The 27928-nt window shown below is 37.5% G+C and overlaps 1 protein-coding gene across 11 annotated transcripts in view; it reads left to right on the top strand.

Moving 5' to 3' along the window:
* Positions 1 to 27928, top strand: part of STS (steroid sulfatase) — a 135681-nt gene that overhangs the window by 105778 nt on the left and 1975 nt on the right. For 10 of the 11 annotated variants that reach the window (XM_055703376.1, XM_055703371.1, XM_055703373.1 and 7 more), the window contains one exon: positions 11134 to 15398. The exons of the other annotated variant lie outside the window; for it this stretch is intronic. In XM_055703376.1, the coding sequence (XP_055559351.1) occupies positions 11134 to 11516 (383 nt within the window). In that variant the 3' untranslated portion in view covers positions 11517 to 15398. Of the gene's footprint in view, positions 1 to 11133; positions 15399 to 27928 lie in introns of those variants that run through there. 11 annotated transcript variants of the gene reach the window in all.

The following is a 27928-nucleotide window of genomic DNA, read 5'->3' as shown; positions in this document are numbered from 1 at the left end:
AGGGATTTTAACATTCACTTCAGTGCACCACAACTCTACAAAAGGCGTAGAAGTGCAATTTAGAACAGACAATGCAACAAGTAATTGAGAGATGGAACAACCCAAATGAACTCCGAGGCAATCATCTGCTCCAAAATCTTTGTTTAAACTCCAGAAAAAGTATGTGAAGGATTTTTATTTGAAAAAGTTAGTAGATAAAACACTAAGTGAAAAGAGTGTGCCAATAAAATTTCTTTGTCTTCCACAATAAAGGAAATGGATGATAGTAGCACAAAAGTTACAATAGAAGACTCCATCCGTCAAGAGATCTCTTAAAAAGTACATTGTAGGGAACAATTGTGCAGTGGCAGGGGGATGAATTAGATGACAAAAATAAAATTAATTTGAAATATCTGAAGTGAGCTTTAGTTCTTATTTGCTACAACTGGAACAGAGGAAACTGAATACATTAATATGAGAAATATACAGGCATCACAAGCAGAGTCAATGCAGATGTACTGCAGCTAGTGATTATATTTCAAAGGTCATTGAACGATCATTCAAGATGAGTAAGGGTCATTAAAAACAGTATACAGCAGTAACATATATGAACAAGGAAGGAAAACCTCTCTATTTTCTGGCCACATCAGTTAATATATATGCTTGAGAGATGTTTAACTCATCACCTGTCAACACTGTGGTATCTTCCATAAGCAGCAGCACCTTGAAGACTGATACTTGATCTTAGAAAGCAAAGTTAAAGATGGACTAGAGAACGTTGGAGAGACAAGAAGTTTGACTCTAACTTGGGGTGAGAATTCACTCTAAAAAGAAGTGAGTCCCAGCACTGCCTGTGCCTTTACTGACAGAGCAACGTCTTCTAGCACCCAAGCAGAGTGAGCAGAGCTGGGTACTGACAACAGGGTCCACTAATAGTCCCAGGCTAGGCAAAGTGGTGATTCAGGTTCAAGGTCCATCCAGGGAGTCGTCAGGAGCAGGAGCTGATGGGAGCACAGAGCTGCAGGAAAGGCTACAACCTCGGGCCATCCAGAGACTTCTAACACAGGTAAGAAGCAGATCACTATAGGCTGGTAACTAGGTGGCAGAAAAACCTCCACATTGCAGTGATCCAAAATTAGGTGAGGTGACCAGACTGTCAGATTGCATAGTAAGCAGCAGCATAGCAATGAACAATAAATCCTACTCAGTACCTTGAACTTAAAATTAGAAATACTTTGCCCCCTTTTTCACGATGTGAGAAACATTGTTATTTTGCTAAGTGTCAGGAATGACACTATGGGAGTCTTACGAAGTTGACTGGGAATTTTAGAATCATGTCATTTAATTGGTGTCATTTTTCTTTTAAATCAGCAGAGGTTCAAATAAGGACCTGTCTACATATATGCAAAAAATAAGATACCCAGGTTAGACTGTATAGTAAAATACAAATAGTGAATTGGTTTTGCAGTACAGAGTGGCATTTTATCCATGCATCAGTGTCATGAAAGAACTGACAAGAATGGTCAGAAAAGAAAAACATGGATGAGATACAGATCCTGATTTAAGTTACACTGGCATAAAGATCTTTAAAACCTAATTAAGAAAGTGCCACTTGCTTTGCTTGTTCAATTTTCCTTTTAACACAAGACTAAAACAGTCATTTAACTTGTCAGTTAGCTATCAACTCTCTGAGAATCTTTTTATTCTTTTCCTATAGTTGTTATTGGTGGTTGGGGCAGCTCTTCATGTAAAGGCATAGGTCTCCTTCCACAAAACCACTTTATAAACTTCATTAAGTCTTATTGAACCTCATTCCTTGTCACCGGCCTTTGTCTGAATATCAAGACACAGAGGCAAAGTAATCTTTTAAATAAATTGTACAGAAACTTGCAACAATAAGTAACAAGTTCCCATAGATACATAGACATATCTTTTACTGATATTTACAGTTGTGCATGTTACAGTCTACAGGAAAGTTTTTTTTCTTGAGATTTTCTCAACAGTAGAAGGCAAGTGCTGCAGACCACTTACTGGTTTTGAGGGTCACCATACATGAAAAACTGCACAATTACATGTAAGACTTAAATAGCATCAGGTATCTAATTCACAATATGTAGGTCACAGGATAAAATTCACTTTTCCTTCACTAATAACTCCTGAGTCTTCAGGTTACTTACATCATGTTTTTGTTGGACAAAGAGCAGCCCCTTTCTCCCCTCTGAACTGTGTTCTTTTACCTTATCTTCATCCTTTTCCCATCTTTATTCCCTTTCCCTCCCTATTTCTGAGCTTCTAGTCTCACTGATAGTAAATCTTCCTGTGATCCTCTTAAATGAACAAACCCTTGTGTGAGTCTTTCCCTTCTGCAACCCCTGTCGCTTACCTTTTCTGTTTTTAGTTTCACAAGTTCCTTCACTTCCACTGTTCTCTCTAGAGAATTCTCTCAGCTTAGAAGTGGGGAGTGGGGGGAAGTTCTTTTGTTTTGTTTTGGTTTTTTAAGATCTTTTTAGCTTCTTTCTTTGCTCCTTGTTTTCTTCTTTAATGATATCAAGACATATGTTTTTACACTGCATGAAACATCTGAGTCACTCATTACTGTTTCTCGCTGAAGTCCATTACAATTTTTTAATCTACTTGATTATCGAAGATATTTTATTTCCCCTGCTTCCCAGATCACTTTGTGAGCATTGACTTCACTCTTTGTTTGCCCCCTTGTGTTTTTTTTTCCTCTCTCTCTCTACGTGGTCTTGCCCATTTTAATAGAGGCACCACAATCACGAAAAGCCTCCAGAAATCCCAAATCGTCTCCCAGATCCCTTGTTTGTGTTCAGTGTTTCAACCCCAACAGCTGGAGGAAGCAGAGTAAGCATCAAGTATCATTTACCTAAACTATCTCATTAAGTATTTTAATTTGCTATCTTGATCCTTATATCAGAGCAGCTGCAGCTGAATTTGGGTGACACAGTATGGGCATATTATTTGGTAAGTGTGAAATAACATAGCTGCTGAAAGGGAGAAGAGCATTTCTAGCTTGAATAGACACCACAAAACTGTTTTATATCAAGCTCAAGAAAATTGACCTAATCAACTGATACACATTTCTGCTAAGAGTATTTCAGGTACAAAAGTGTTTCCCCTGACAAACATGACAAATACTGTTACAATATTTTCTTGCCTCTGCTCTGCTCTGTGACAGTGGCAGCAGAGTTATTGTTAGGCTCAGGCAGTGCTATTTATACCCCAGGACTTGCAGTACTGCACTCCCTACCAGCATTCCCCTGCTTACTCTAGGAGAGAGAGAGAAATAAAGGGAAGGGGGAAAAAATTAAATCCTGTCCTTTTAAAAAAAATATTTACCCTATTCCTAATCATCCTAGGAACATAAATTTAACTTCCTAGTCCAATTGGTTAAGTTCAAATGAAATAGAGACCTTCTCTTCTTTTTCTTTGTTGTTGTTGTTGTTTTTTTTTTTTTTTTTTCTTATTTCAATTCCTTTTCTCCTGATTTAGATTGCAAACTAAGGGGCAGGGGTGGCTGCAATGTGGAAGGCACAAGCCAAACCTCTTGTACACCAATCCAACGTGCCATTCTCCCAAACTAACAAACAAAACTCAAAAAAACTTGATTATTTGGATTACTTCAGGCATGATTGAATATAGTTTCCTAGTCAAAATGATTTTGTATTAATTGAGTGTCAGACCTGAAGTAACCTTTCATCAAAATCATGCTGACCTCTCCATTAAAGTCCTACAGAAGGAACAGTTAAAATGCATTCATCTCATCTGCAGCTCCAGGAGACCCTTCTGTGTTCTTGTTTCTAGCAGGAAGGAGATTTTAGCAGGTTGTGGCACTTCAAAAGGGTAAAGCATGTTTTTCACTTTGTTGCACGCATGCATTCCTTAAGCTGGAGATTAGGAGAGAGGCAAGGTTCTTTCTCTTTGCCATCACTTACTGTCATCTGGAGAATAGCTGAAGATCTCTGCATCCATTCTGCATACCACCAAGGCAAGAAAATATTCCCATTGCTTTGCTAAAACTCTTCTCTTCCAACTCAATCATTCGTGCTGACTGGAGAACTGTGGAATGAAGATTGATTGTTGCATAAAGGTCCAAACTGGCAGGCTGCTGGATTTCTTTGGAAGACCTTAACCTTGAGGATGTCCACATGAAAACAGAACAGAGACTTCTAGAAATTTTCTTGGAAGTGAGTTTATGTAAGAAACCCTGCTGACCATCTTTAAGAGAACATCCTGTGTGTGATAAGTACTTTTGGTGGTTAGGTTCAATTCAGGATTTTGAAGGTCTTTGCATTGTTTGAACATACATCCATTGATAACTTTATTCTGCATCACAGTCCTTCAGGAAACTTCTGCTTTCCATTTCCTTAAATGCGTTGGTTCCAAATGATAGGCTCATAAGAGCTGTAATGAAATAGGTTTAAACTTTTTCTATGTACTTCAAGGCTCAATATCCATCTGAAATGCCAGATATTAGCACACCCTCAAGTTGTCCTGTAATTTCCTTTTTTGTAGTTCTAATTGGCTTAATAGCTGAACAATTTTTCCAACTTTTCTCTCTAATAAAAACAAAGGATGAAAATTCCTATTTACTTTCAGCTATTCACCCCAAAGTTTAAAACCATTTGTAATCTTTTGCTAGTTTCAGTTCTGGCAAAGAGATGCATTTTCTAACAGTGGGAGAAAAAATACTGTATTTCAGATGCTGAACTACACATATTATAATACAATAAAACCAAAAGTTCAGTCATTCAGATTTTTTTTTTTTAATATTTAGGGCTGTCTGATACTGAGATTTTTGCACCATATCACTTAGAAATGGTTTCTTTCTTAACTCAGATTTTTCATTCTGATGAAACAAAACCCTTTGCTATGTTATTATTTACACCTGATTCGATTTTCAAACTTTTTTTTTCAGATTTCCTAAGTATCCTATCAGCTTTTTAAAAGCCCTATTAGCTTTTTAAAAGTTGGAAAAAAAATCAAGTATCTGTGACACCTGTAAGAAAGTGTAATTCACCTTTGTCCTCAACTTTTTACAGTAAAATGAATGAATATTCAGTATTGTTTGGCATTGTGCAAAATTCCAGGCTACTCTTTTACAAAATTTCTACTTTTCACCTTTGAAGTAATTTTGCATAGTTAGTTCTTTGGTTTTAGATGCACTTCTTGCTATTTAAAGATTAAACACACTTTCAATTTTCAGATTAATGATTTGGAATGCTTTATTAGTACTGTGTGACAAGGGGTTTTTTGACATCCAAATTTCAAAAAATGGCTGGAGGAAATAGTTTATGAACAGATTCCTGGGGATGGTTTTGGTTGCTTTGAAGTTGTCTGAAAATATTTGGAGAAGTTGCTTAGGACTTTCTTTGCATCTTTGTCTTTTACATTTGCTCAGGATCAGGAAAATTGCTTTCTGAATCTTGCAGATCTGTTTTCACTCAGAATGATTGTATCCACTTCATGCAAGACAGTAATGATTGTCAATTTATTTTCTGATGATAAAATGCATTTTTGAAGGACAGAAAAGACAAAAGACAAGACACAATTCTGAATAAATTTCTTTTTGGGTTTTGTCATCCTTGACAAAGTGGCTATGACACATGTTCTTAAGTGTGTTGCTCCTTCAGTTCCTAACTGCCGTCTGTTACTGACTTCAGTGGAAAACCCGTACATGCAAATCAATAGCATGTCTCTCAAAAGCAATAAAAGATGGCTTTTCTGTTTTCAAGGACTTTTGAATATAGGTTGGATATGACCAATAATTTTGTGTCAACATTTGGACCAATTATTTTTTGAACCAACATTCTACTCTGTCTTCAGCATGCCATCAGCTGCTGCTTGGATAAACTGAAAATCATATGGACCATTCAGCAAGTAAATAGATTCTTCAGGCAAATCTTTAGCAAGCATCTGGATTATGTGCATCAAATAACTATGGATGGATTTTTTTTTTCCAGAGCAACATGTATTCTTCCATGTTGCTCTTAACTAAGACTTCCAAATCCAAGGCATAACACTGCATTATAGCACTCCCTATTTTGGCAGCATAGTTTCCATACCCACAGATTGTTCCCATTTGGGACTTTCTTCAACTAAGGAAAGAAAACACTGTAAGCAATCAGTCAATTCTTTTTGAAGATGATGATGAAGTATTCAGGAAAAGAATTCTTTGTCAGCTGCTACCATTCAGCAGCTAGGCTTTTGAACAGAATTGAGTGGAAGCTTCTCGTATCACAGCACTTAATCTAGATAAGGAGCTCAGTCATGAGATTTCAGTAGCTGAGCATGGTTTTTCACTGTCTTGTATTTTTCCTCTAACAGTTCGTTGTGACTATTAGATGTCCACCAATGTGTAATCCTTTCTGTTTTAAAGGATACTTAACACTGCAGTTTCTACTCTTAAGATTCTAAAATCACTGTTCCTGCTGGTCTTTTTCATGGTTTTACCTCAAATACTCTTATGTTCTGCACAGTACTTTATGCAAACCTCTTCTAGCAACAACTGATTCTCATAAACTAACATGTCTTTGAATATCACTCAGTTATTCCCCACCTACACTGGGACATAATGTGCTGTCTCTTGACTGAAGTAACAATATAACATCCTGAGATACTCTGATACTAAAGCAAGTATCAAAAATACAAGTTTTCACTGAAAGAACAATAGTTACACATTTTTAAACTCAAATAACAGATTTTTATTAGCTGTTTGAGGAATGCACATAGTCATAAAAATAATATGTGTATTTTCTATGTGCTATATATAATTTTACAATAATTTTGCAACCAAAACCTTTTTTAAATTGTTAAATTGTTGAAGAGCTAAATACATACACATATGTGATGTCTATATAAGATTAGCATAGAACCTAACAATTCTAAATGATTCTACATATATAGGGAACAGGAACAAAAGATTCAATCTAGTAATGAGAGTTATCTGAAGAATGCAATTTTCAAGTGAGTTGCAGCTTTCACCTGCTACTCTGTAGAAACATTGAGAATCGTGAGTTGGAGTGTGGGAGCTGACAACGGCTGCAGAGTGCACTTGAGATACAGGAAAAGTCTGTGGGCGAATTACATCGGTATGCTACACCTGAAGGGTTATGCTCAAAGGCATCTGAAGTCAAGGAGAAACCAGTTTCCCCATTTACAGTGAACAACGGACTTGTTTACCTTGTTCTTCTACAGAAAGAAGAAACAAAATAATATGAACAAAGGAGATGACAGTAGCAGCAAACCTATAAAGCTACTGTCATAGATTACATTCAGTAAAAATGAGGTCCAGGCAGTAACACGGCAATAGTTTCTATTCACTTCAAGAACTGCTTATCAGAAAACACTGTTTAGCCATCAGTGATGAAGAACAGAGCTATTGTAACAGAAATAACATCCCTATCCAGTGTGTCACTTCACTTAGGAAATGTTAATATATCTTACTGATAAACTGTTTTTTAATCTCATGGCTGTTACCTGTCTGTTGGAACTACGGTTGCCTGTATGAGTATGAGAGGATAAATAGATGGGTGAAGGATAATAAAACAGAAGAGAAGTCTGTTAGGGAGATTGAACTGTGAACAATTATGTTCATAGCAGATTTGCTTGAACTAATTGCAACCTACTTAATTTGAGACTGTTTAGATGTACAACTTCTGTAGTTTTGTTTTTCTTAACATGTGAAGGAAAGAGGTATTCTGAGACCTGAATAGGTTAAGTTGTTGGACAATTTAGAGAGCTGGAGAACTGCAGTAAAAGTGGATGCTAAATAAAGTAGCTGTTAAGTATTGGGACAGGATCTTTAAGGGAGCTGCAGGCTTAGAACTTGCCTGCTGTTTTAGAAGGGACCTGATATACTTGTCTGTGGGGCAGCCCTGACGACTTTACTACTAACTTCACTAAGGAAGAGACATGTAGTTATCTTTTTATATAAAGAGAGTTTGCTATCCAGATGCTTTGCAGAACAAAGGTATTGTTAATTACCAAGAGATTAACTTGATCCTTGTAGTTAACCCTCTGACAAAATGAGATTTTATATCAGCTGAGAGACACTGGGAGAGAGCTCTCTCTGATATCGAGGCTTATACAGTTCATCAGCTTTAGAGATGAGAAGTCCGATGGCTCTTTATGTCCCCTAATATTTTACACTGGCTGCTCCACAGCCACAGATGCTGACAGATAACGCTTTAGTTTTTATAATGCTTAGGAAATCAGCAGTTAAAGTCTGCTCTGCTGTTCCTCCAACACCATGTGAAGTTCCTGATCCTTGCTGAAGCAGTTACAGTGCAACAGACTGACATTGCACAGTAACAGTCTTTGCTCTCCCAAAGCTCCCTGTTTTGCACAGTATGATCATGACATTATGTAGCTACATAGCTGATAAACTAGCATCAACTCTTCAAAACCCTAGCAATGTGATTCGGACATGATGTGATGTTGCCCATGCCTTGTCCCCAGCCCCATGCATGACTTTGCAACATGCCATATGCTCTGTATATAGTCAAACCTGAACAATTCTTTATTCTGTGGTGGGAAAAAAAATCATGGCACAATTTTCTTATTTCTTTCTTTTCCCTGTGTCTAAACTATATGAGCTGCTTCTACTGACTTGCATTAATTCAGAATCCCAACTTTATGTTGCTATCTGTAAGCCCTTGAACCAGCCTAGTGCTACAGTGCCCAACACCAAAAAATGTTGGCTGAAAATGTCTTTTCAATGTCATTCAGCACAAGTGTGCCATCAAAGATGGATGTGTGGTAAGACAGCTTGACCACAAAGTTCTCATGTGCATGGCCTTACTGGAATTTCTTTTAGCTGACATTTTAATAGCTATATAATTTTTTCTGCTCTTCTTCTATCAGGGTGTTATAGTGCCCTGGATAAAATTCTCAGGTGGGGCAAATGTTGCATGGTCTGCAAAAGCACACAGTGCACTGATTAATAAAGCCCTTTGGCCTTTTATGTTCTTCATTGTCCATCTTTCCAATTAAACACTTTTAAAGAGCCTGGAGGAATGCTTAGTATAGAATTACATACCTTCCCAGAATGTAAATTCTAGTTCTCAGTAAATGAGAGGCATATTTCTGCTCTGGGAAATGTTCTGTGCATAAGTTCAAAGAAATTTATGGGGGAGTGTTAGATTTTGGTTATTTTAATTCTGAGAAAACAGCAAAGAATTCAAGTATCAAACCAACCTTTCAAAATGTTATTGGAAAGGTACATGAAAAAATGCTGCCTTCCCCTTCCCCTTCCCCTCTCCTCTCCTCTTCTCTCCTCTTCCCCAGTAAGACCCATTGCTGCTGTACACAGCCAAAGCCTTTTAACACTTGCCACCTCCTTATTGTCTGTGCCAGCAAGTCACTCTCAGCCTTTAAATCTCCTTCCCCTTTGCTGACTTCCAAGCAACATTCAGAGGGTTCTCCAGTCTATTGTGTGTAATAACCATCACCCCTCCGACCCTGATTTAAGTGCGGACTAAGTGAACTGGAAGTCTGCAGGATCTGTCATTGAATTGCTTCCTAAAGGTAAAATCTCTTACAATGTAAAAAATGCTGTGGGACAGAAGAAGCTGTAAAGAATTTAAGGTCATCTCCTGTCCTTTAAATTCATGCTATAGATTGGAACTGCAGCCTGTGACTCTTTATTCCCCTGAAACATTTCTTTCTTTAAACCTGTTTTTATCATTAAAAAATGACTGTGGTATAGTTACAGCATGGCATGTACCAGCTCGTCTTTGCTCTTCCCACGTTTTCTAGTGCTTTGCTTTCTGCTGAATTGATGAATCGATTAATGAATATTAACCACTGTAGTGCATATAAATCTGTGACAATCTGTTACTGAGTTAACAAGCTTTCTGTGAACTTAAAAAAATTGAACAAAATACCAAAAAGAGTTTTCCCCCCAATATTTAAAAATTTTGACATAATATAAAACATGTGTTTTTGTAACAGGGTACTAAGGAATGTAAATTACTGATGAGTATGTATTCCTGATGTCTGTACACACTCAAGTTGGTAGGTAGTGTGACATCATGGACCTCAGCTTTTTAGTATCCTACTTCTAAGAATAAAGTACAGATTTTTTTATGCCCATCAATTATTCTCCGGTCCATGTCTGGAGAAGGGTATGCTTCCCTGGCTGTGGGGGGACGATGTACTCCCCTGCAAGTGCCTGTCTGTTCCTGCTTTCCCTGTTCTGTGATACTTGAGGAAAATAGTAGCCATTTTTTGTTTACTCTTTTCTTGTTAAGTATTTTCAGATTCTCTGGTGTACCTTCTTTTCAAGAGTGCTTCTTGAAGGAAACAAGTGGTATCTGCTTATTCATAATCTGGGAAGTATTTAGTATTTTTAAACAGTGAAAATATTGAAGTTACACTTGTGCAGATAGTTCAATTTCTGTACACAGAAAATTAAGCCAAGAGAGAATGACCAATATATAAATGAAGACCTTTGGCTCCCATTTTACAAAGCAGAGTGTCACCTAAAAATTGTGCTATTATAACAATGATTTATTTTTATAAAAAAAAAATCTAGAGGTCTAAGTCAGAAATTTAGCATCCATTGTATGTTTTCATGTCATCACATTTAATAAAACAAGAAACTCTGTCTCCAGATGTTTACAACGAAGGCGTGGGGCAGAATGCAATGGGTTAGTAAAACAAAGAGAGCAAGAGAGAAAAAGGTAAAGATGAAGTTGTTTTGATTAGCAAAACGAAAAGTAGATATGGCCCAACAATATCTGGATGTGGTCAAGAGGCAAAGGAACATTTTAGTAAGTCTTGAAGAGGACATTGCAATGGCTTAGTAAATATTTATGCAAATCTTCCTACAACAGTTTATGTAAAAACACAAAGTCCTTTTAAGTCTTCTATGATTTAGTTAATCAGAATTCTTTCAAGAGAATGAAATGATCATAATTATTTCATCAATATGTGTAGCATGAAAATTGATGTGTTTTGCTTATTTTTGTTTTGATTACTTTTGTTTTACTCTTTCAGTATATTGCAATTTCTGTACAGAGCGAGGTTGTACCACAAGACTGATTTCCCATGATGTAAATTACAGTTGCCTAAGACTAGAGGACTTTTAGTTTGTCCTTTTGTCACCAGCTGTTTTGTGTCTGTAAATTGCAGGTGGATCTGTCTGGAAAGTTTTCTTCTTCACTCCAAACTTCAGTCCTGAAGACTCCAATGGTTGCTATGATTCTCATGTTTGCTTCTGCCACGGAGGATTCATCACACAGCATGATCCCCCACTGCTATTTGATCTCTCCAGAGACCCTGAAGAGAAAGTCCCACTGACTCCAGAAACGGAGAGCCGTTTCTATGAAATCCTCGAGGTTGTACACCTAGCAGTAAACAACCACATGAGATCCCTGCATGCTGTCCCTGACCAGCTGTCATGGGACAACCTTCTGTGGAAGCCATGGCTCCAGCTATGCTGCTCATCTCTTCTTCAGTCTTGCTACTGTGATTATGACTCAGAGGAGAGCCTGCTGGAGGTGCATTCGGTATAAACAAGTTGCAATTCCCTTTCAGAAATGGGAACAAGAGAGTGTGGGTAGCTGACTTGAACCACTGTGGTGCTAGCCTTCAGAAGGTTTTATGTAGGAGGACGCAGAAGAGTATTTCAGTCAAGAAAATGTCCCAAGAGAAGAAGAGCAAGCACACCTTCTCTGTCTTTGTAATACAAGAATCAGTATAAAATATGTTGCCATCCTCATCCACAAATGGCTAGGCTGTAGGCACTTTCTAGATGAGATAATTTTCTAGATCTTCAGCTTGACCTTTTTCTTACACAAGGTAAAAGGAAATTTACCTATAGTTTTTGTCAATTACAACCACTAAATGCATACTTTCCAGTCCTTTTTGCTAAGGGACACCATTAGTAGGACATAGCACCAAATAATTTAAACTAGAGAGATAACAGTTGAGAGGTCCACCCGTGACTGTAATTTGGTAACTGATAGATAGGTAAAGAGCAGACCTGCAAGAGCATCGCTATGAACAAGCATCATGGATATGAAATAATAAACAGATTGCCAACGATCTAACATTGTATGTGCCATAAAAATGTAGGGAGTATGTAGTGGAAGACCATCCATCCACATTAAAATGGTGCTCCCTAGCTAGTGTCTTATTGCATGGCAACAAATTTTGTTTCAAAAAGAAACCTCTTCAAGTGCACTAATCGTGTGCTTCAGTGTGTACCATATGTGTATATATGTGTGTGTGTATAAACATATATACATATATATATATATATGCAAGCCAAATTCATACACCACCATCCCAAAAACCACAAATCCTTCAATCCCTGATACAGACACTCCCTTATTGTTACCACCCAGCTGCTAAAATGAAAGATTTGGTCCGTACTTGATAGCTGAGTTCCAAATTCACATGATACTACAAAGATACTTTTCACTCGCTACCTAGCATACCTATTCTTCCATTGATGAATGTAATGTGCATCACAAATAAATAAAATTTGGTCTTCCTTTAAATATCTTTGCCATCGTTTAAGCTCTTTCAATAGGATCTATCATTTTCTGAGAAGAAGCTTGGGCTTGAGCACTTAAAGCCAAATATAACTGTCACTGAATTCTTAGCAAGGCCTTGGGAAATCTGTAGTACTTCAGGGCTAATTTCTGTATCAGTTTTTATCTGCATCTTATTCAGGCACATTTTCTTTCCACTCTGCAGGCAGGCAAACTATATTCTTTGGCAGATTGTACCAGAGAAGAATATATCAGCAAAATACTAAAATGATTTGATGCCTGATAATAAAAGGTGACTTGTTCCTTATCAGAAAACACTAGTTAATTCCAACATTATAATGTATTATAATCCGTTTGGTGCAAAAGTGATCTGTGATGATAGTAATGCAATAGCTTCAGTCAGCCAACATTAAGATTGTGACCTGATTCTTGGGAACTGTTGAAGCCTGTCCTATAAAAATATATTGTGATATATGGTATATTTCTCTGTCTGCAAAACCTAGATTTATTTGATTTTTCTGCTGCAGTTTCATTCAACATTTCATTCTCCACACTATCCAGATGCTTGTCCTGGGAAATGCTGTACTTTTTCCTTGCAGTGCTATTTTTGATGTTTCACCTCGTGTTCATGATTGTGTATCTTAAGTATGTGCTCTGCAAGCTCTCTGTAGGTAGCAAAGTCCTGTGTATGCTGATAGTCTGTCCAGGCATTTCCCTGATAACCGTTCAGGACTGTTTATACTGTACCTGAAAAGCTGTCTGGTGGCCATTCATGTGGCATAATTTGCTCTTTGCTTTATTTAGTCACTGAATGTACTACATAAACTTGGGAAGAAAGATGCCAGCAGTTTGAATGTAAATACTCTTCTAGTGATAGTGGCTGCCTCTTGACATCATGGCAGGATCCGTACATCCCAAACTTGGTTGTCACCACGTGGCCCAAGAACCCCTTGGGACATGGTGCTGGTGCCTGCGTGCCACCCCCTGCAGCAGGTAAGCAGCCCAGGCAGTGGCCATCTGCACTGAGCACCATGGTGGGGGGGTGCTCTCTCCACCTGCCGCAGCTCTGCTGCAGCTTACACAAAACTTTTCAAGCAAATACTCCTGATGAAGCATATGAGCAAGAATATGTTGTGTATTATGTGTACGGCAGTAACTCAGACAAGGTGTTTGGTGTCATTGAATCTGTTTTGTTCTGATGGTTTGCTGGGTTGTGACCTTACAGGGAGCTCAATTTATATTCTCAAGGACATCCACATCTACTTCTTTCCAACAAGAAGATGCTATGTTGCTATTAATTCTTTTCTTTCTGCAGGTGTAAAAAATGTTTGTTCTGTTAGGCAGAACAGCTGTTCCATGCTGTCTGACTGAACTATCAAAAAATGATGATTTGTCTGTTGCTCTGATTTCTTCTTGCCTGAATATAGCCTTTCCTTTGTAACCTCCTTGGCTTTTGGTGCCATCTCTCTAATCTCCTTTCTTGAAATGTCCACACCCCTCAAATACTTTTCCACCTGTTTCTTTGCCACTTAGTCCTCCTGTTTGCTTGTCATATTGATCGCTATGGCTAATTCTTCCCTAGTCAGAAAATGAAAAGTGGTCTTTGCGAGAAGATTTTACTCTTAGGGTTCCTTGACTCTGCTAATGTCCTACTTATTTAAGGGCTAGCAAGGATTAACTTTGCATTATGAAATCTAAAACATGAAAACACACCCAAGACATCCTGAATACCCTGAATAATAAGAGTTGCTTCTTGTTTGTGGCAAAAGCTTTGTATTTTCCAAAATATAATTTATTGCAGCATTTAATATTTTGACTTAAGCAGTAAAATCTGAAATCCATTTTTACAATTGTTCCTTCAAGAAAGATTCTATTAAGAATAGGGCAGTATTTTTCATACTTTATGTTAAAGCCATTCCATTTAAAGACTAAAATAAACCTTCCCTGTATTGCAAATGTATTAGACCTTTCAGTACTGTGCCTTCTGTTCTGGAGATGGCATGTCAGATCATGGTAATTAAAGTAGTCTTGTTTATCTGCAAAACAAAATGAGAAGCATTGTACACTATTTTTGTAATGGCACCACCTGATCTAATAAGGAAAAGATTTGTGTTTTCACAACAGGTTATTGAAGGGATATATGTGATTCACAATTTATTGACAAGGGATGCTCAAGGAGAACGTGCCGCTCTGGTACTTTGGCAGTAACTTTCAAGCTGCCATTTAATGAGCATTGGTATTGTAACATGGTCCCTGTTTGTGAATATGTCAGTTTAAACTGTGAGTTAAGCTTCAGAGGGAAGTGTATTCCTTTACAGTATCATTTAACTGTGTCCTAGTTTGTGACAGAGTCCCTGTAAGGGCAAGAGCAAGTCATTTAGCTCTGTTCTCAGCTCCTCCTCTGCACCCACAGAAGGATAATGGTATTTCTTTAACTGTTGACAATACTGAAAAAAACAAAAAAATGCTGTAAGTGGTAACCTGGTAAAGGTGAACTTTCTAGTCAATAAGACACCTTCTTTATAGAAGGTATGCTTTAAGAGCTGGAAAACTAGGATGTAGAAGATCCCTCTATACTAGGAAGTATAAGATACCCTTCAGGTTTGCAGATAGGTTCTGTGCTTACTGTTTAGCCCATGTGGGATCAGGGCCTGGAGGAGCGGGAACAGATGGCTAAAAAATATGCGCACTGGGGAGTCACAGAAAGATAGTCATATATTTCTAATTATATTTACTCTCTCTTTTAGTAGACATTGGAGACTACGTGGAATTACTTAAATAATATTTCTCCCCGGGGAGTGGATGTCACAGGTTCCTGGCTCTTAAAAATAGAGATGTCCTGACTTGCCTCAGATGACTGTATCAGAAAAAGAAAAAAAAAAAAAAAGAAAAAGGAAATATGGGCCTCTGAAGATAGGTGTTAGCTCACTGAAATCCAACAGAAAGTTTGCAGAGAACTAAGTGAATACGGTCTGTATCCTTTACAGCTCAGTGAGGATCATCACTTGCCAGCAATAGTTGATTTCACATTGTAGTAATGTGAGATCTGGGTTCAGATGTGTGGACAATGTAAAAAATTTCGCATGAGATGTCACCTGGTATAGGAGCAAATGGAAAAAGGAAAAGAGGGCAAGCATAGCTACCAAAATCCTATGTTCTAATAGAGTACATGTGTTAAAACATAGCGGGTTTTGACTTACATTAGGACATGATAGTTTTGTGCGTAAGACAGACCTTTTCATCTTCTCTGTCATTTACCTTTCCTGTGGCATTGTGTTGTGGTTTAACCCCGGCTGGTAGCCAAGCCCCATGCAGCCACTCACTCACTCCCCCTCACCCAGAGGGACGGGGAGGAGAATCGGAAAGGAATGTAAAACTCGAGGGTTGATTTAAGAACAATTTTAATAGGTAAAGCAAAAGCCACACATGCAAGCAAAGCAAAACAAGGAATTAATTCTCTGCATCCCATGGGCAGACAGGTGTTCAGCCATCTCCAGCAAAGCCGGGCTCCATCACCCTCAATAGTTACTTGGGAAGACAAACACCATAATGTTGATGTATCCCCCTTCCTTATTCTTCCCCCAGTTTATATACTCAGCGTGACATCATATGGTATGGAATACCTCTTTGCCCAGTTCAGGTCACCTGTCCTGGCTGTGTCCCCTCCCAATTCCCCGTGCCCCTCCAGCCCTCTCGCTGGCAGGGCCCAAGGAACGGAAAAGTCCTTGACTTCGTATAACCATCATCCAGCAACAACTAAAACCATCAGCGTGCTATAACATTGTTCTCACACCAAATCCAAAACACAGCACTGCACCAGCTGCTAGGAAGAAAATTAACAGCTGAAAACAGGACACGTTGCCTGTGCAGCATCTGAAATATGCTCTGAGAAGCTCATTTTTAGTCAGAGCCCACCCTGCCCAGGTCACTGCAAGCAGAGCGGCTGCTGTGTGGGCAGGAGGAAAGGCTGGCACAGCCACACTCTGCACTATGAACCACCAGGGAGCAAAAGGATTCTGGAGGTTATCTCCAACCTGAAGACAGAGGCTTAAGAATTGCTGGTTCCTCTGGGTCTGTCAGGGACTGCAGGTGACCAGGAGGAATGAGGTCACCTCTGCGGCCAGCTGGGCTGCAGTGTATTCTGCAGCAGTATCCTTCAGTGTCAGGCTGTCAGATGGAAATTTGCTGGGGCCCCACAGGATGCAGGACCCCTTGTCTCTGAGTAAAACAGCAAGGAGGCTACTCCTGAATCGTTATTCAGTAGGTGACAGATCATAATCTGAAGCTCTGGGTCTAAGACAGCAACAGTCATGCATTTTGTTCTCTGGAAGACCAGAAGACCTGAGCAAGGCTCTAGAGACTCCCAGTTTTACAGGCTGCTAAAACTGGAAATAATTCAAGGAGTCCTGGAAACACCCTGACAGATTATATGGCTTTTCCAAAATTTTTTGGTATTCTTGGTAGCTTCTATTTACAATAAGAATCTGCCTAAACCTTCATCTATACAGCAAACGGTGTTGCAAATTGCTTCTAAGACTACCCACAATGGCTTTAACTTACTAGTTCAGTACTGAGAAAAGTTAGCTTGTGCCAGCAAAAGGTTCAGCAACTGAAGGTTTCTTACACATATGGGAAGATGCTGAATTCCAGACTCCCACTGAAGCTTGCACTATGCTGGCTGGTAAGATAAAAACTGGCTTGATTATCCTCACATCTCTAATTGTACCATCAAAGTTATGAAACATTGCAGACCTCGCAGGATGTGGGTTATAGTTTTTGCAATGCTTATACAACATCTCCTGAATACTTAAAAAACATTCCTATAATATAAATCATACTAGATTCACTATGTTGATTAATGTTAGTCTTACCTATAAAACAATGGTGCCACATGTATTTTCCTCCAAAAAGAAAACTATATTTGAAGAAAATAGATTCAGCATATATGGTCAGCTCAGTTACAAAAAGCCCTCCAACACTGTTTATTCTACAGTTATCTAATAATAAAGCCTTTTTATGCAGATAATATTTTATTCTATCTGATTTATGTGAAAAATACTGGGAAACAGTTGAAATTATAAGGCAGAGGTCTTCATTGTGTCACTTATTTTAAGAGAATTTGATATGAAGTTGCTTTGGGTAGCAATATTTGTTACAAAAGATTAGACAGAAAGCATCTCAAAAGCCTTATGGACTGGAGCTGGGCTGCAAGGGAGTAACTTAATATGGTCTTCATTGCTCACAAAATGGAAAACCAAGCTATAAAGAAAAAAACCCCACAACTTTCAAAATGGTTTGCCTGTGCTGATAGTGATAAAAAGAACAGTAGAAGTTTGTACCATGTGTGAGATCGTCTTTCATTTTTTCCTCATTTTCATCTTCTATGTTATACCTCCTTCTGCCAAACAGACAAAATATTCAGGTTTAGGAAAATGCGCTGATTGATTTGTAATTCAACCCTGCCTGGTCATATGTAATGTACTGGGAAGTAATGGATTAATGCCACTGTCTGGATAACTGTTTAAGCTCCAGGAAGATTGTTAGAATAGGAATTTTAGATCCTAACACCTCCCTGTCCAATGCACATGAAAAGCACAGTCATCCAGTGACATGTCATTACTCACAAAGCTTTTAAAGAGCATATTATTCTGCAAAAAGAGCTGCTTCTTGCCCCATCCTTCTCCCCTATGATACTTACTGAAAATAAAGGGAAGTCCTCTCTGATACTACGATTTATGCTACTGAATGACAGCCTTCTTTGATTATCTTTCAACAAAATTCAGTCACAAGAGGCCATCCCTAGCAGCTAGATGGCATTCTGCCCTTTCTGGAAATTAATGATAAAAGTCTTTTGCTAGAGCTCAGGCAGCTGTATTAATGTGCACTAAATGAATGCTGCAGACACTTAGTTTTGCCCATCAGTTTTTAAGCACTCAGTAACAGACTGTGTAGGGGGATGTCATCTTCACATTTTAAACCTGTGCTCAATTTCAGGTATTTCTTCTATGTCTCCTTTCTGGTCTCCAGACCTATGTTGGAGAATGTAATTTCAATTTTAAAAGTTGGCTTGTCAGATTTACTAAGACTGTTTTATGAAAATGTGAACACTTTCTTTGCATGAAAGGTTTTTACACCATGAGATGAATCAAGGTGATTAGCCATTGAAATCCAGACTGCGGCCTCCACAGATTAATGCCAGGTTCTGGATCTTAATGGATGATCACCTTGGTCTAATGGTATAACAACCTCTTTTCATGCAAGAAACAATCTACATCCACAAAACTGTCTTTGATAAACCTGTAGAAAGGCAGCAATGTTGCAGGACTCTCTCAAAGAATTGTATCTGATTAAGCCAAAGTTCCTCTTATGTCTTGATAGCAATGCAGGCCAGAGGAGAATTTTTGCTGTTCATTGAAATGTTGCCACTAGTAAATCTCTGTTGATCCAAGACTTGTAAGGCACCAACCATCTAACAAGCTGTAGCTTAAATTTTCAGTCAATTGATTCTCAGGGTGCTGAACCTTCAGTTTTCTTGAAAGGACCCTGTGTAGTTACACTAGACTGACAAAGCCAAAGGAATACATAGGGAGGAAAAGGGTAGAATAAGGAAGCCCTTTACGGGAATCAGAATATATTTGCAGACTGGGGCCTTGGACTTGCTTTCCATCTTCTGACACCAGATGTGGCCCCAGCCATGCTCTCTCTCATTGCATACTGGCTGGCCTTGCTCTGCTAGAGGAGAAGGTACAGAGTCCATGCACCGAATGGGCATGGACAACCACAGATGGTGCATAATTTAGTTAGTTAGTTATTAAGAAGACTGTGAAGTTCATCAGAGCATGCATCTACAAGCCAGTTTAGAGGAGGCAAAAATGTTAATAAGAGGTTGAGAGATGAAATTAAGATCTAGGAAAGTGCACAGGCTGGGAATGAAAAAAATCACTCCTCATCTTCTGGTTGAAACTGTGCCACTGAGTAGTAAACAATTACAAATGCAGGGAATCAGGAAGAGGGTAATATTCCCTAGCGGTAAGGGCACTTACCTGGGTTGTGATGACAGCTTTGCTATGAAACTTCAGGACTGATTAAGTATTTTTAATCACGAGGTACGCAGATTGCCTCTGGAGCAGAGAGGGCCATAACTTAAGGCTACAAAGTCACTTTCTGTCACTATTATTTGCTCTCTGACCCAGTGAATCTAGGAGTCTTTCCTGAAGAGTGACAAAGCTTGAACAGAAAGGGTGGAAAGTGCCCTCCTCCTTGCCCACCCTCTTCTCACACCCAGCTAGCTGCTTAGAGATGCTTTGTTTAAACTGCATGTCCTACCTAAAAAAAAGAAGGCTCGAAAGAATTATCTGTTGTCTTTGATCCCAGAGTTTGAATGAAAAATGTGCTTGTGCAGGAAGAACCTCATTCTTGGGTTGCCAGGAGTGCTCTGAAAGTAGGATCAGAGTCCTTTAGATGTTGTAGGGAGGATGTATTCCCTGGCTCCAGAAGGATTTAGAAATCGCTGCAGGTAGAAGCGTAGTTATACGTCTGAGATTTATCTTATTGAATTTCATACATCTACAATGAGGGAGAGTCTAGAGCTGAGCTCTCCTCCATTTCTACCTAGGAGAGAGAAAAACAAGATGTGTCCAGCCTAGCCTGTATAGCTTTGTGAAGATTGTAGCAGTAATGCCTAAGAACAATTTTTTTTTTTTTTTTGCTTTTTCATAGATTAAAAAAAAAAGAAAGACATAGGATAACTAGTATAAACAGCATACATTTCAAGGCATCTTCATTTAGGGAGTTAAATCTCATTTCTGTCTCCTGGAATCTTTAAAATCTTTTTTAAAAAGTGAGGCATGTATGAAATTTAAATGCTCTCAACAAGTACCCAAATGGAGATTTTCACAAGCAGAATCTTGCAACTAAATGCCTAAGCTTCACTTAAAGCACTTTTTGAAATGCTAAGCTTCTTTGTCTACCTGTTTGTTCGCTTTTTTTTTGGCTCTGACCTTTAGTTCTTTTTGCCTCTACCATGCTCTGAAAATCAGTGCAGAAATATCTTATTGAAAGTATTTAAAAGAAGTATCATCATTATACAGGTCAAACAATTTGGTTTTAAGGTCATATTAATAATTTCATATGCCAACATTTTAATTATTTTTCTGGGGTGAGATATTTCAATTAGAATAGAGTTTTGCCAACAGTAAATTAAGATCTTTTCCAATTTACATTTTCTGTTAACTTCAATTATGATTGTGTTGAAAGAACTTGACTCAAAGAATACTGCTCAACTTCTGGAAAAAAGTCATGACATTTAATATACAACTGTCAATCTTTATTCTAGTGAATGTTCACCTGCCATGTTAGAAAGTTTACATTGTTATATGCATATCATACATTTTCCATCTTCTTCTCTCTTCAGAAATAATTCTTAGCCAAGCAAACAAATAGACTTCTCTGAATTATGCATGAAAAATTATTTTAGGGTTCCATCTGCTAAGCATTTTTACAGTTTGTTTCTTAAGTTAAAAATGTTTACCCTGCATTACATTGGGTATAAGACTAGTTGCAGCACCTTAATGGATTTTATTTTTTAATATTCTGTATTATCACATGACTAGGTACATTTCTAGTAAGAATATGAGCAGAAAGATCCTTCAGCAAGGCATTTGAACACAGGCTTGCACTTGAGGTGTCATCGTCATCCCACTTTGTTCAGGAACTTTGCAGAGTGAGACCCTTCACCAACAGAAGATACACAGACTGAGTCATATACACTATTTTACTTTTTAAAACAAACAAACAAACAAACAAATATATATGTTTTAAATGCCAGGTGTTTCCAACCTTTTCCATTCTATAATTTCAGGCTGTATCCATCAGATATGTGTAAGCTTGCCTCCACTCTTGCTCTTTGTTGGAAATATAATGCAAGCTACTATTTTTTTCTGAGTTCAGCAACCAATTACTTCTGTTACTAGGATACTGTTTACCATAAAGATCATGATGTAGAATGTACTGGCTAAAAAAGACAATAAAAAACTAACAGAACAATGAAAAGCCTTCAGAGGGGATAAATCCAAAGGCACTGAGGGTCAACTTCTGTACAGCTATATGGGCCACAAGAAGCAACACAGAACTTGTTAGATTCCACTGTTAAAAACAGAGAACAAAACATATTTTAAAGAGACATGAAAGAAGCATTTTTCAGAGGGAGTTAGAAATGAGCTAAGCCCAGCATTAACTACCATCACATTGGTTTATGGCTCCATAGAAATAAAATGCTGTTGGCAGGACAGGAAATAACCCAAAAAAACCCTGGATAAAAGCATGAAGTATATGAATCATCAATTAATCAGAGAAAGACAGCGGGGTGGGGGGTGGGTGAGGAAACAAAATGTTTGCCAGCTCCACTGACCTTCATAAGCAAATCAGAGAGGAAAATATGAAATTAAAAAATCTAGACCAGAATGAGAAAGCACATTTACAATTATCTCTGTGGGTGGTCCTTTAGAGACAAACATTTCTCATTTAAATAAGTAAGGAAAGGCAGATGCCTGGCTTATCCTATAATCTCGTACTTGGATCACAAAACAACTGTTTAATTTAGACACCTATGAAGCACTATTATCGGGTGTACAGTGGAGGAAGTCCTTCTAAATGCCTATTTTTTGTATGTATATTTAGGGCAGAAATGTAGAGATATCTTTGAAGATTTCTAGAGGAAGGTCATATTTGTGTTAATTGTAGGCAAAGAAATTAAACACACAGGTTTCCCCCTCCACATGTACTAAAACAGAAGTTCTCAAGGCTAATTTTAGAGGAAGAAGCAATCCAGAAGTAGTGGTTTTGAAGTTGTTGGAGATATGTGACAGGATATCCTCCATTGTTATCACCAGAGTTTATGGTAAGCATTTTCTTATTCCCTGAACAAGATAATAATAATATCAAATAATAAAAAAATAAATTTTTAAGTGTGATTTCACCAGACTATTTTGGTCAATGTTACAATAGGCCAAATAATTAGGTGACAAAATAAATATTGCATCAGATAAAACATATTAATTTAAGAAATATGATGACTGGCTGTAGAGATTAAGAAATTATTTCACCTACATTCAAAAACATTTTATATTTGGACGAGTTTTTATTTTCATTTGCTTCTATTTTACTGAATGAAAGATATTAACAGGAACCAACTTAGACTTGTTGGACTAAATGCTCTGATCCTGGACTGAAAATGTAACATGTACATATGTTTCTAATTTTGTCTAAAAGACATCTGTGCTTAGGGACATGTAAGTTTGTTTTAGTTAGAATCACTAAGTAAATGTGCATTCTCATTTCTTTCCCCAATTTAACTCTGCTCTTTACTTCCATTACAGTGTAACAACATGATCCTAGGTACTGTCAAATAACATGTCAAATGTAATGCCAAATAAAATATTAATAATTACTACTACTAAAAAATAAAATTATAAAGTCTCTTAAAATGCAGCTTCTAAAAGGAATAGGGAATAACATTGCTTAGCAGCATAAATTAACCCTTGTTCAATTCTGTGCTGACAAGGTTAAACTGCAAACAAGCAGCTGGGTAAGCTCAGTAAAAAAGCTTATTCTATCTGTATTAGCTACACTGAAATCTGAAGTGCAGTCCTATCCAAAACTGAAGTAATTTGTCATTAGCAAAATATCTGATTCAAACTTATAGCACACACTTTGCTTTTTGCATGAATACTATAAGCATGCATTTCCCCACGCATTTGTATGAATTATTTGCACTATCTTTACTATAAAGAACAGAAAATATAGCAAGATACAATATAAACAAGAAACAATATATCCAAAGGATGATGATACAGATTTCCCCTGATGGAAAGGACAGATAACTGTCTAAATGGTCTGTGATCCAGATTGCTTGTTTCTGTTTCTAGCAATTTCTAATTTGCAGAAGAAAATTACCAAGGGATCTTCCAGAAAACAAGAAGATAATGAGATATTTCTAAAGATTTTAGTGTATGAATATTTTTGGAACGTAAAATAATGGAAAAATATTCAGAGCTGAAGCAGCAGACTCTCCATTCTTATGCATTAACAATTGTCTTAACAAAAGTAACATTTACATGTCAACATTCATTAGAAAATTCAAAGCGTATTAATATATTTAAGGACTGTCATACTATGAATCCTACCCAATGTAACTGCTTGTGAGGAGAGATAATTTGCAATTTTTCGTGGACTATCTAAAAGTTCCACTAATCACCTCAGATGAAAATCATGCCTAGTGGTTGCAGAAAACAAGTATGGTTCCTTTATCCAGATTTCAATATTCACTTACATTTGGGCTTGTGTAATTGAAATTGATTGGAATAAATGGTGTCAAATAATTAAGAAGGCAGTAACCTGTTTTCAGTTAAATAATTTCAGTTTCACAGCAATGTCTGTCTTTATTTTTCCTCTATTTTTTCCATGTTTTTGTCCTCTTTATGCCATTGCAATTTTACTCATTTTCATCAACAAGAAGCAGTGTTTTTTTAAAAAGGGATGAACACTGTTTCCAGCTTTAAGAAGGGATTAACAGGAGATATTCAGGGAAGTGGGGGAATGAGGTTCAGTAGTAACGTTTAGTCACTGCCTCTAAAGATACACCCATGCAATTAAGTGAATCTGCACCTAAGCCCCCTTAACTGGTGGACAACTCTAATAAAACAAACACCCTTAAATAATTTTAATTTTATATAAACCTCCCCTCCCCTCCCCTCGTCTCCTCTCCTCTCCCCTCCCATCCCCTCCCCTCCCCTCCTCCTCCTCCCCTCCTCTCCCCTTGCCTTTTTTTTCCAAGTATGCTTTAATCAGGTGAAGTACTGCTAAACTCACAGCTGAATAGTGATACTGATTGATTTTAAATCTTTCACTGTACTGACATTCCTCTACAAATATCTCCCAGACCTAAGAGAGGGAAGGTAAGAAAGCTAAGGTGGAGACAGAAAAGGGCCTATGTGCAGCGGAGGGGGTTGGACAGCCATCACTAGAGAGATCACACATAAGATGAGCGAGGACAAGACCTACCAGCTTGTGTTGGAGGTGAGGGGAAAAAAGACTTGAAGGTATGATCAAAACATCAGAACAAAATAGCAAATACACCAGAGAAGCAAAGTCATAGTATCAACAAGGATACTCTTTTCACCAAACTAGAAAGCAGAGTAATATCTCAGCCCTAAAACATAAAGTGAACATTTCCATCAGTCCTTTGAGTGCCACTTTTTAATAAATAGACTTGGACTACATGGTTTCCCTGGCTACTCAGGCTTTTTATCATTCAAGGGTATACGATGAAAATATATAGTGGTTCATGATGACTACATTCAATGAGAGCCACTAAACACTAAACAGTAAAAATTTTGGAGGAAAGGCTCTAAAGCTTTCCATACAACAAGGATTGTCTAATGTATTTAAACTAATTTATTATTAGGACCCCTTTGAAAGCAGGTACTGAATCCATTGTGTGATATTGTCTGTTCAACTACATTGTCTGTTCTCATCTTTTTCTCAGTCTCCTAGTATCAGCAAGATTAAATAATACTGACAGTTAAAAAGCCTTGGTTTAACTTGCATAAGATGTATCTGGAGATCCATGCCAGACTTGAGTTCATTTAAAATGTTGCTTGACAACCTGATCCTTTGAACTCAATCTGTACTTGATCCTGCACCTCTATGTTGCCATGGCTCCCAGATAAAATAATGCAACTATTTTACCCTAAAGGCACACCAATAACTAACATATTGCAAAGAGGTCTCCTTGGTTGTGCTTTCAGTTCTGGAATACACAAATTCTCTTCATGCACAAGCATGCACATCATTAAGTTTCCTTTATAAACCTTCAGAATATCCTTTGGAAAATAAAAAAAAAGTAAAAAAAAAGTAAAAAAAAAGTAAAAGGATATAACTTGAATCTCTAAAACTCCATTAAAATGATTGTTATGATCTCTACCCCGTTAACCTTTATGATCTCATTTTCCACAGCTCCTGTTAAACTGCTTCCTGCAAAGTGCCAGAACAGGTGACATTGACAATATGTTCTTCATTTTACCCAGGGTATCAATGGGTAAAAATGATTCTAATAAGTCTTCATCAATAATTATGATCCCCTAAGAAAACACTGCACCTATCTTTCTGTAAGATATAAGAATATAAGACAGAAGATATAAGAATAGTAAAGTGCACACCACTGTCACACAGAACAAAGTGCTTTTTGGAATATCATAAACAAAATGCAACATAAAATAAAAATACATGTTCTGTGTGAGGAATCTAGGAACATAAATGGATTCTTAATGCAAGTAGTTTTTCTTCACAGAAGAAAAGGGAAATTAAAGTGCAGCAGAAAAACATTTTTCTATGAAAGTCTGGAGCTGCAGGATGCAATTGAAAGCTTTGAAATGCTGTGTAGTACTTGTAAAGTCATGATTACTAGTTATAGAATACATATATTTTAAATTATTTTTCAAATGTTTACCACACTAGTTTAGATGCAAACTGTGAGATTTGTAGTTATAGCGGCAAACATTTCCCAACAATCACAACGTTTCCAAAGAATGATCTGTAGTGAAACTGAATATTCATATAAAGGTGGGCAAAATATGTATATGGTACTAGGGGGTCACATTGACTTGGTGAATTTTGTTTTTATTATGAAACATTTAGTTGTGTAATTATAGAGGAGAACAAGATGAAACAAGACTGGTTGGATTTTTTTTATAAACATGAAATATTTTGACAATATTTTTTTTCTTGAGCTATTCCTTTTCCTTTTTCTTCCTTTTGCCTTCTCCTCCCTCTTTCTTGTGGAGAGATTTGCTTTTAAGTTTATGCAAATATTGACAGTTTTTTCCTTCTCTTTCCTTTTTTGAGGCAAACATGAACATATTTTAATGAAAACTTTAAATTTTGACAAAAAAAGCTGTTTTCCATTAGTGGAAAAATTAAGAACAATTTTGCTGGTAAGTCAGCGTTGTCATTCCCCTGTTTTCTGAAAGGCACTGCTCTTGTATGTCTGATGCCTACAATCAAGGATATGAATCCATATACCAATTCATAAGTAGAAGGGGATTATTTTTCAAATACTATGTACTCCCAGCTATCTGTGACTTAAATCTGAGAGCTAGATGTGATATGTTGTGCTACCAGATATAACATTTTTTGGTAATGCAACATTGCTTACAAAGACATTTCTCAATAGATTTAGATTTTTCTTTTCCAAGGAATACAAAGTTTTGCCTCAACTAAAAGGGTGAGGGTTTTTTGTGATATTTATTGCTGCTCTGTAAGTATTCTCTGCCCTCTGCCCCTGTGGAACCTGCCCTTTTTAAAAAGTCTTTGAAGCTTACATTATTTTGGTGTTCAAGACACTTTATCGTTTCAGTCAACATTTCAGTAGGGCACTCTGTTACTGCCAGAGCACAGATAGGTCCCATTCAGCTCAATGTTAGATAACAGATTCTTGAATGAGATTACAGAAGCAGAGCAAAACCATACAGCTAAGAAATTAGTCTCTATCATATGTAGTACTTTTACCACATCCATATCTTTGAATTTATAGGGTGTGCAATGGCCTCTCACGTAAAAGGTGCAAGATAACAAACAACGGTATTCTTCATCCTGGAGAAGTTCATCAGATATAGTACTGAATCCTAATGATGAGAAAGAAGGGACTGTGGTGGAAGTTTTTGCTTGGTTTTCTGATGTTTTTTCTGCATCTTGGAATGCAAGTCCTTTGGCTATAATACTGAAACAATAAAGATGAAGTTCCTAATTGAACTGTAACTATTCTGCATTCGTATGACACACCTGATCATGTAAAGAACTTCTGAAATTCAGTTGTTCATCAGTCTAAATTCCTTGCATTCACTTCATTCTAATTTTTGTATTTTGTCTGTTGATATTGTTTGAAAGAGTTTATTATGTGTAATCCATGCCCCACATCAATACTGGTATATTTAGCATGTATCTTCCATCTTGTGACGCAAGTGCTCTGACTCTCCTACCTCCTCACCACAAGCTTGTTTGACATTAGTCAAGCCACCATGACATACCACTTAATTTTTTGCCATTAATTCAGACCTGATGCACAGGATCCCCTCTGTATAAATGCAGCAGTAGGAGCTCTGGAACTGCCAACCCCAGCACAAGGGTTTCCCCAAAACAAGAGATCCTTTCTCAACCCAGCCATAAAGGCTTAAAAAAAATAAATAGACAAGATAAAGTTGAAGGTTTAGGGGTTTTTCCCTTTTTCTTTTCTTTTTTTTTTTTTTTTGGGGGGGTGGGGGGTGGGGTGGGGGAGTTGTTTATAAAAAAGCTCTGTCATGGGTAATCAGTAACTTGAGGTGGGGCCATTTCTTCAACCTGAAAGTCAATCTTGTGTCTTCTAGTTCTTTCAA

The sequence above is a fragment of the Falco cherrug genome, chromosome 2, assembly GCF_023634085.1.
Source record: "Falco cherrug isolate bFalChe1 chromosome 2, bFalChe1.pri, whole genome shotgun sequence".
NCBI lineage: Eukaryota > Metazoa > Chordata > Aves > Falconiformes > Falconidae > Falco > Falco cherrug.
Note: the sequence above shows the minus strand (reverse complement) of the source record. Positions and strands in the feature narration are given on the sequence as shown.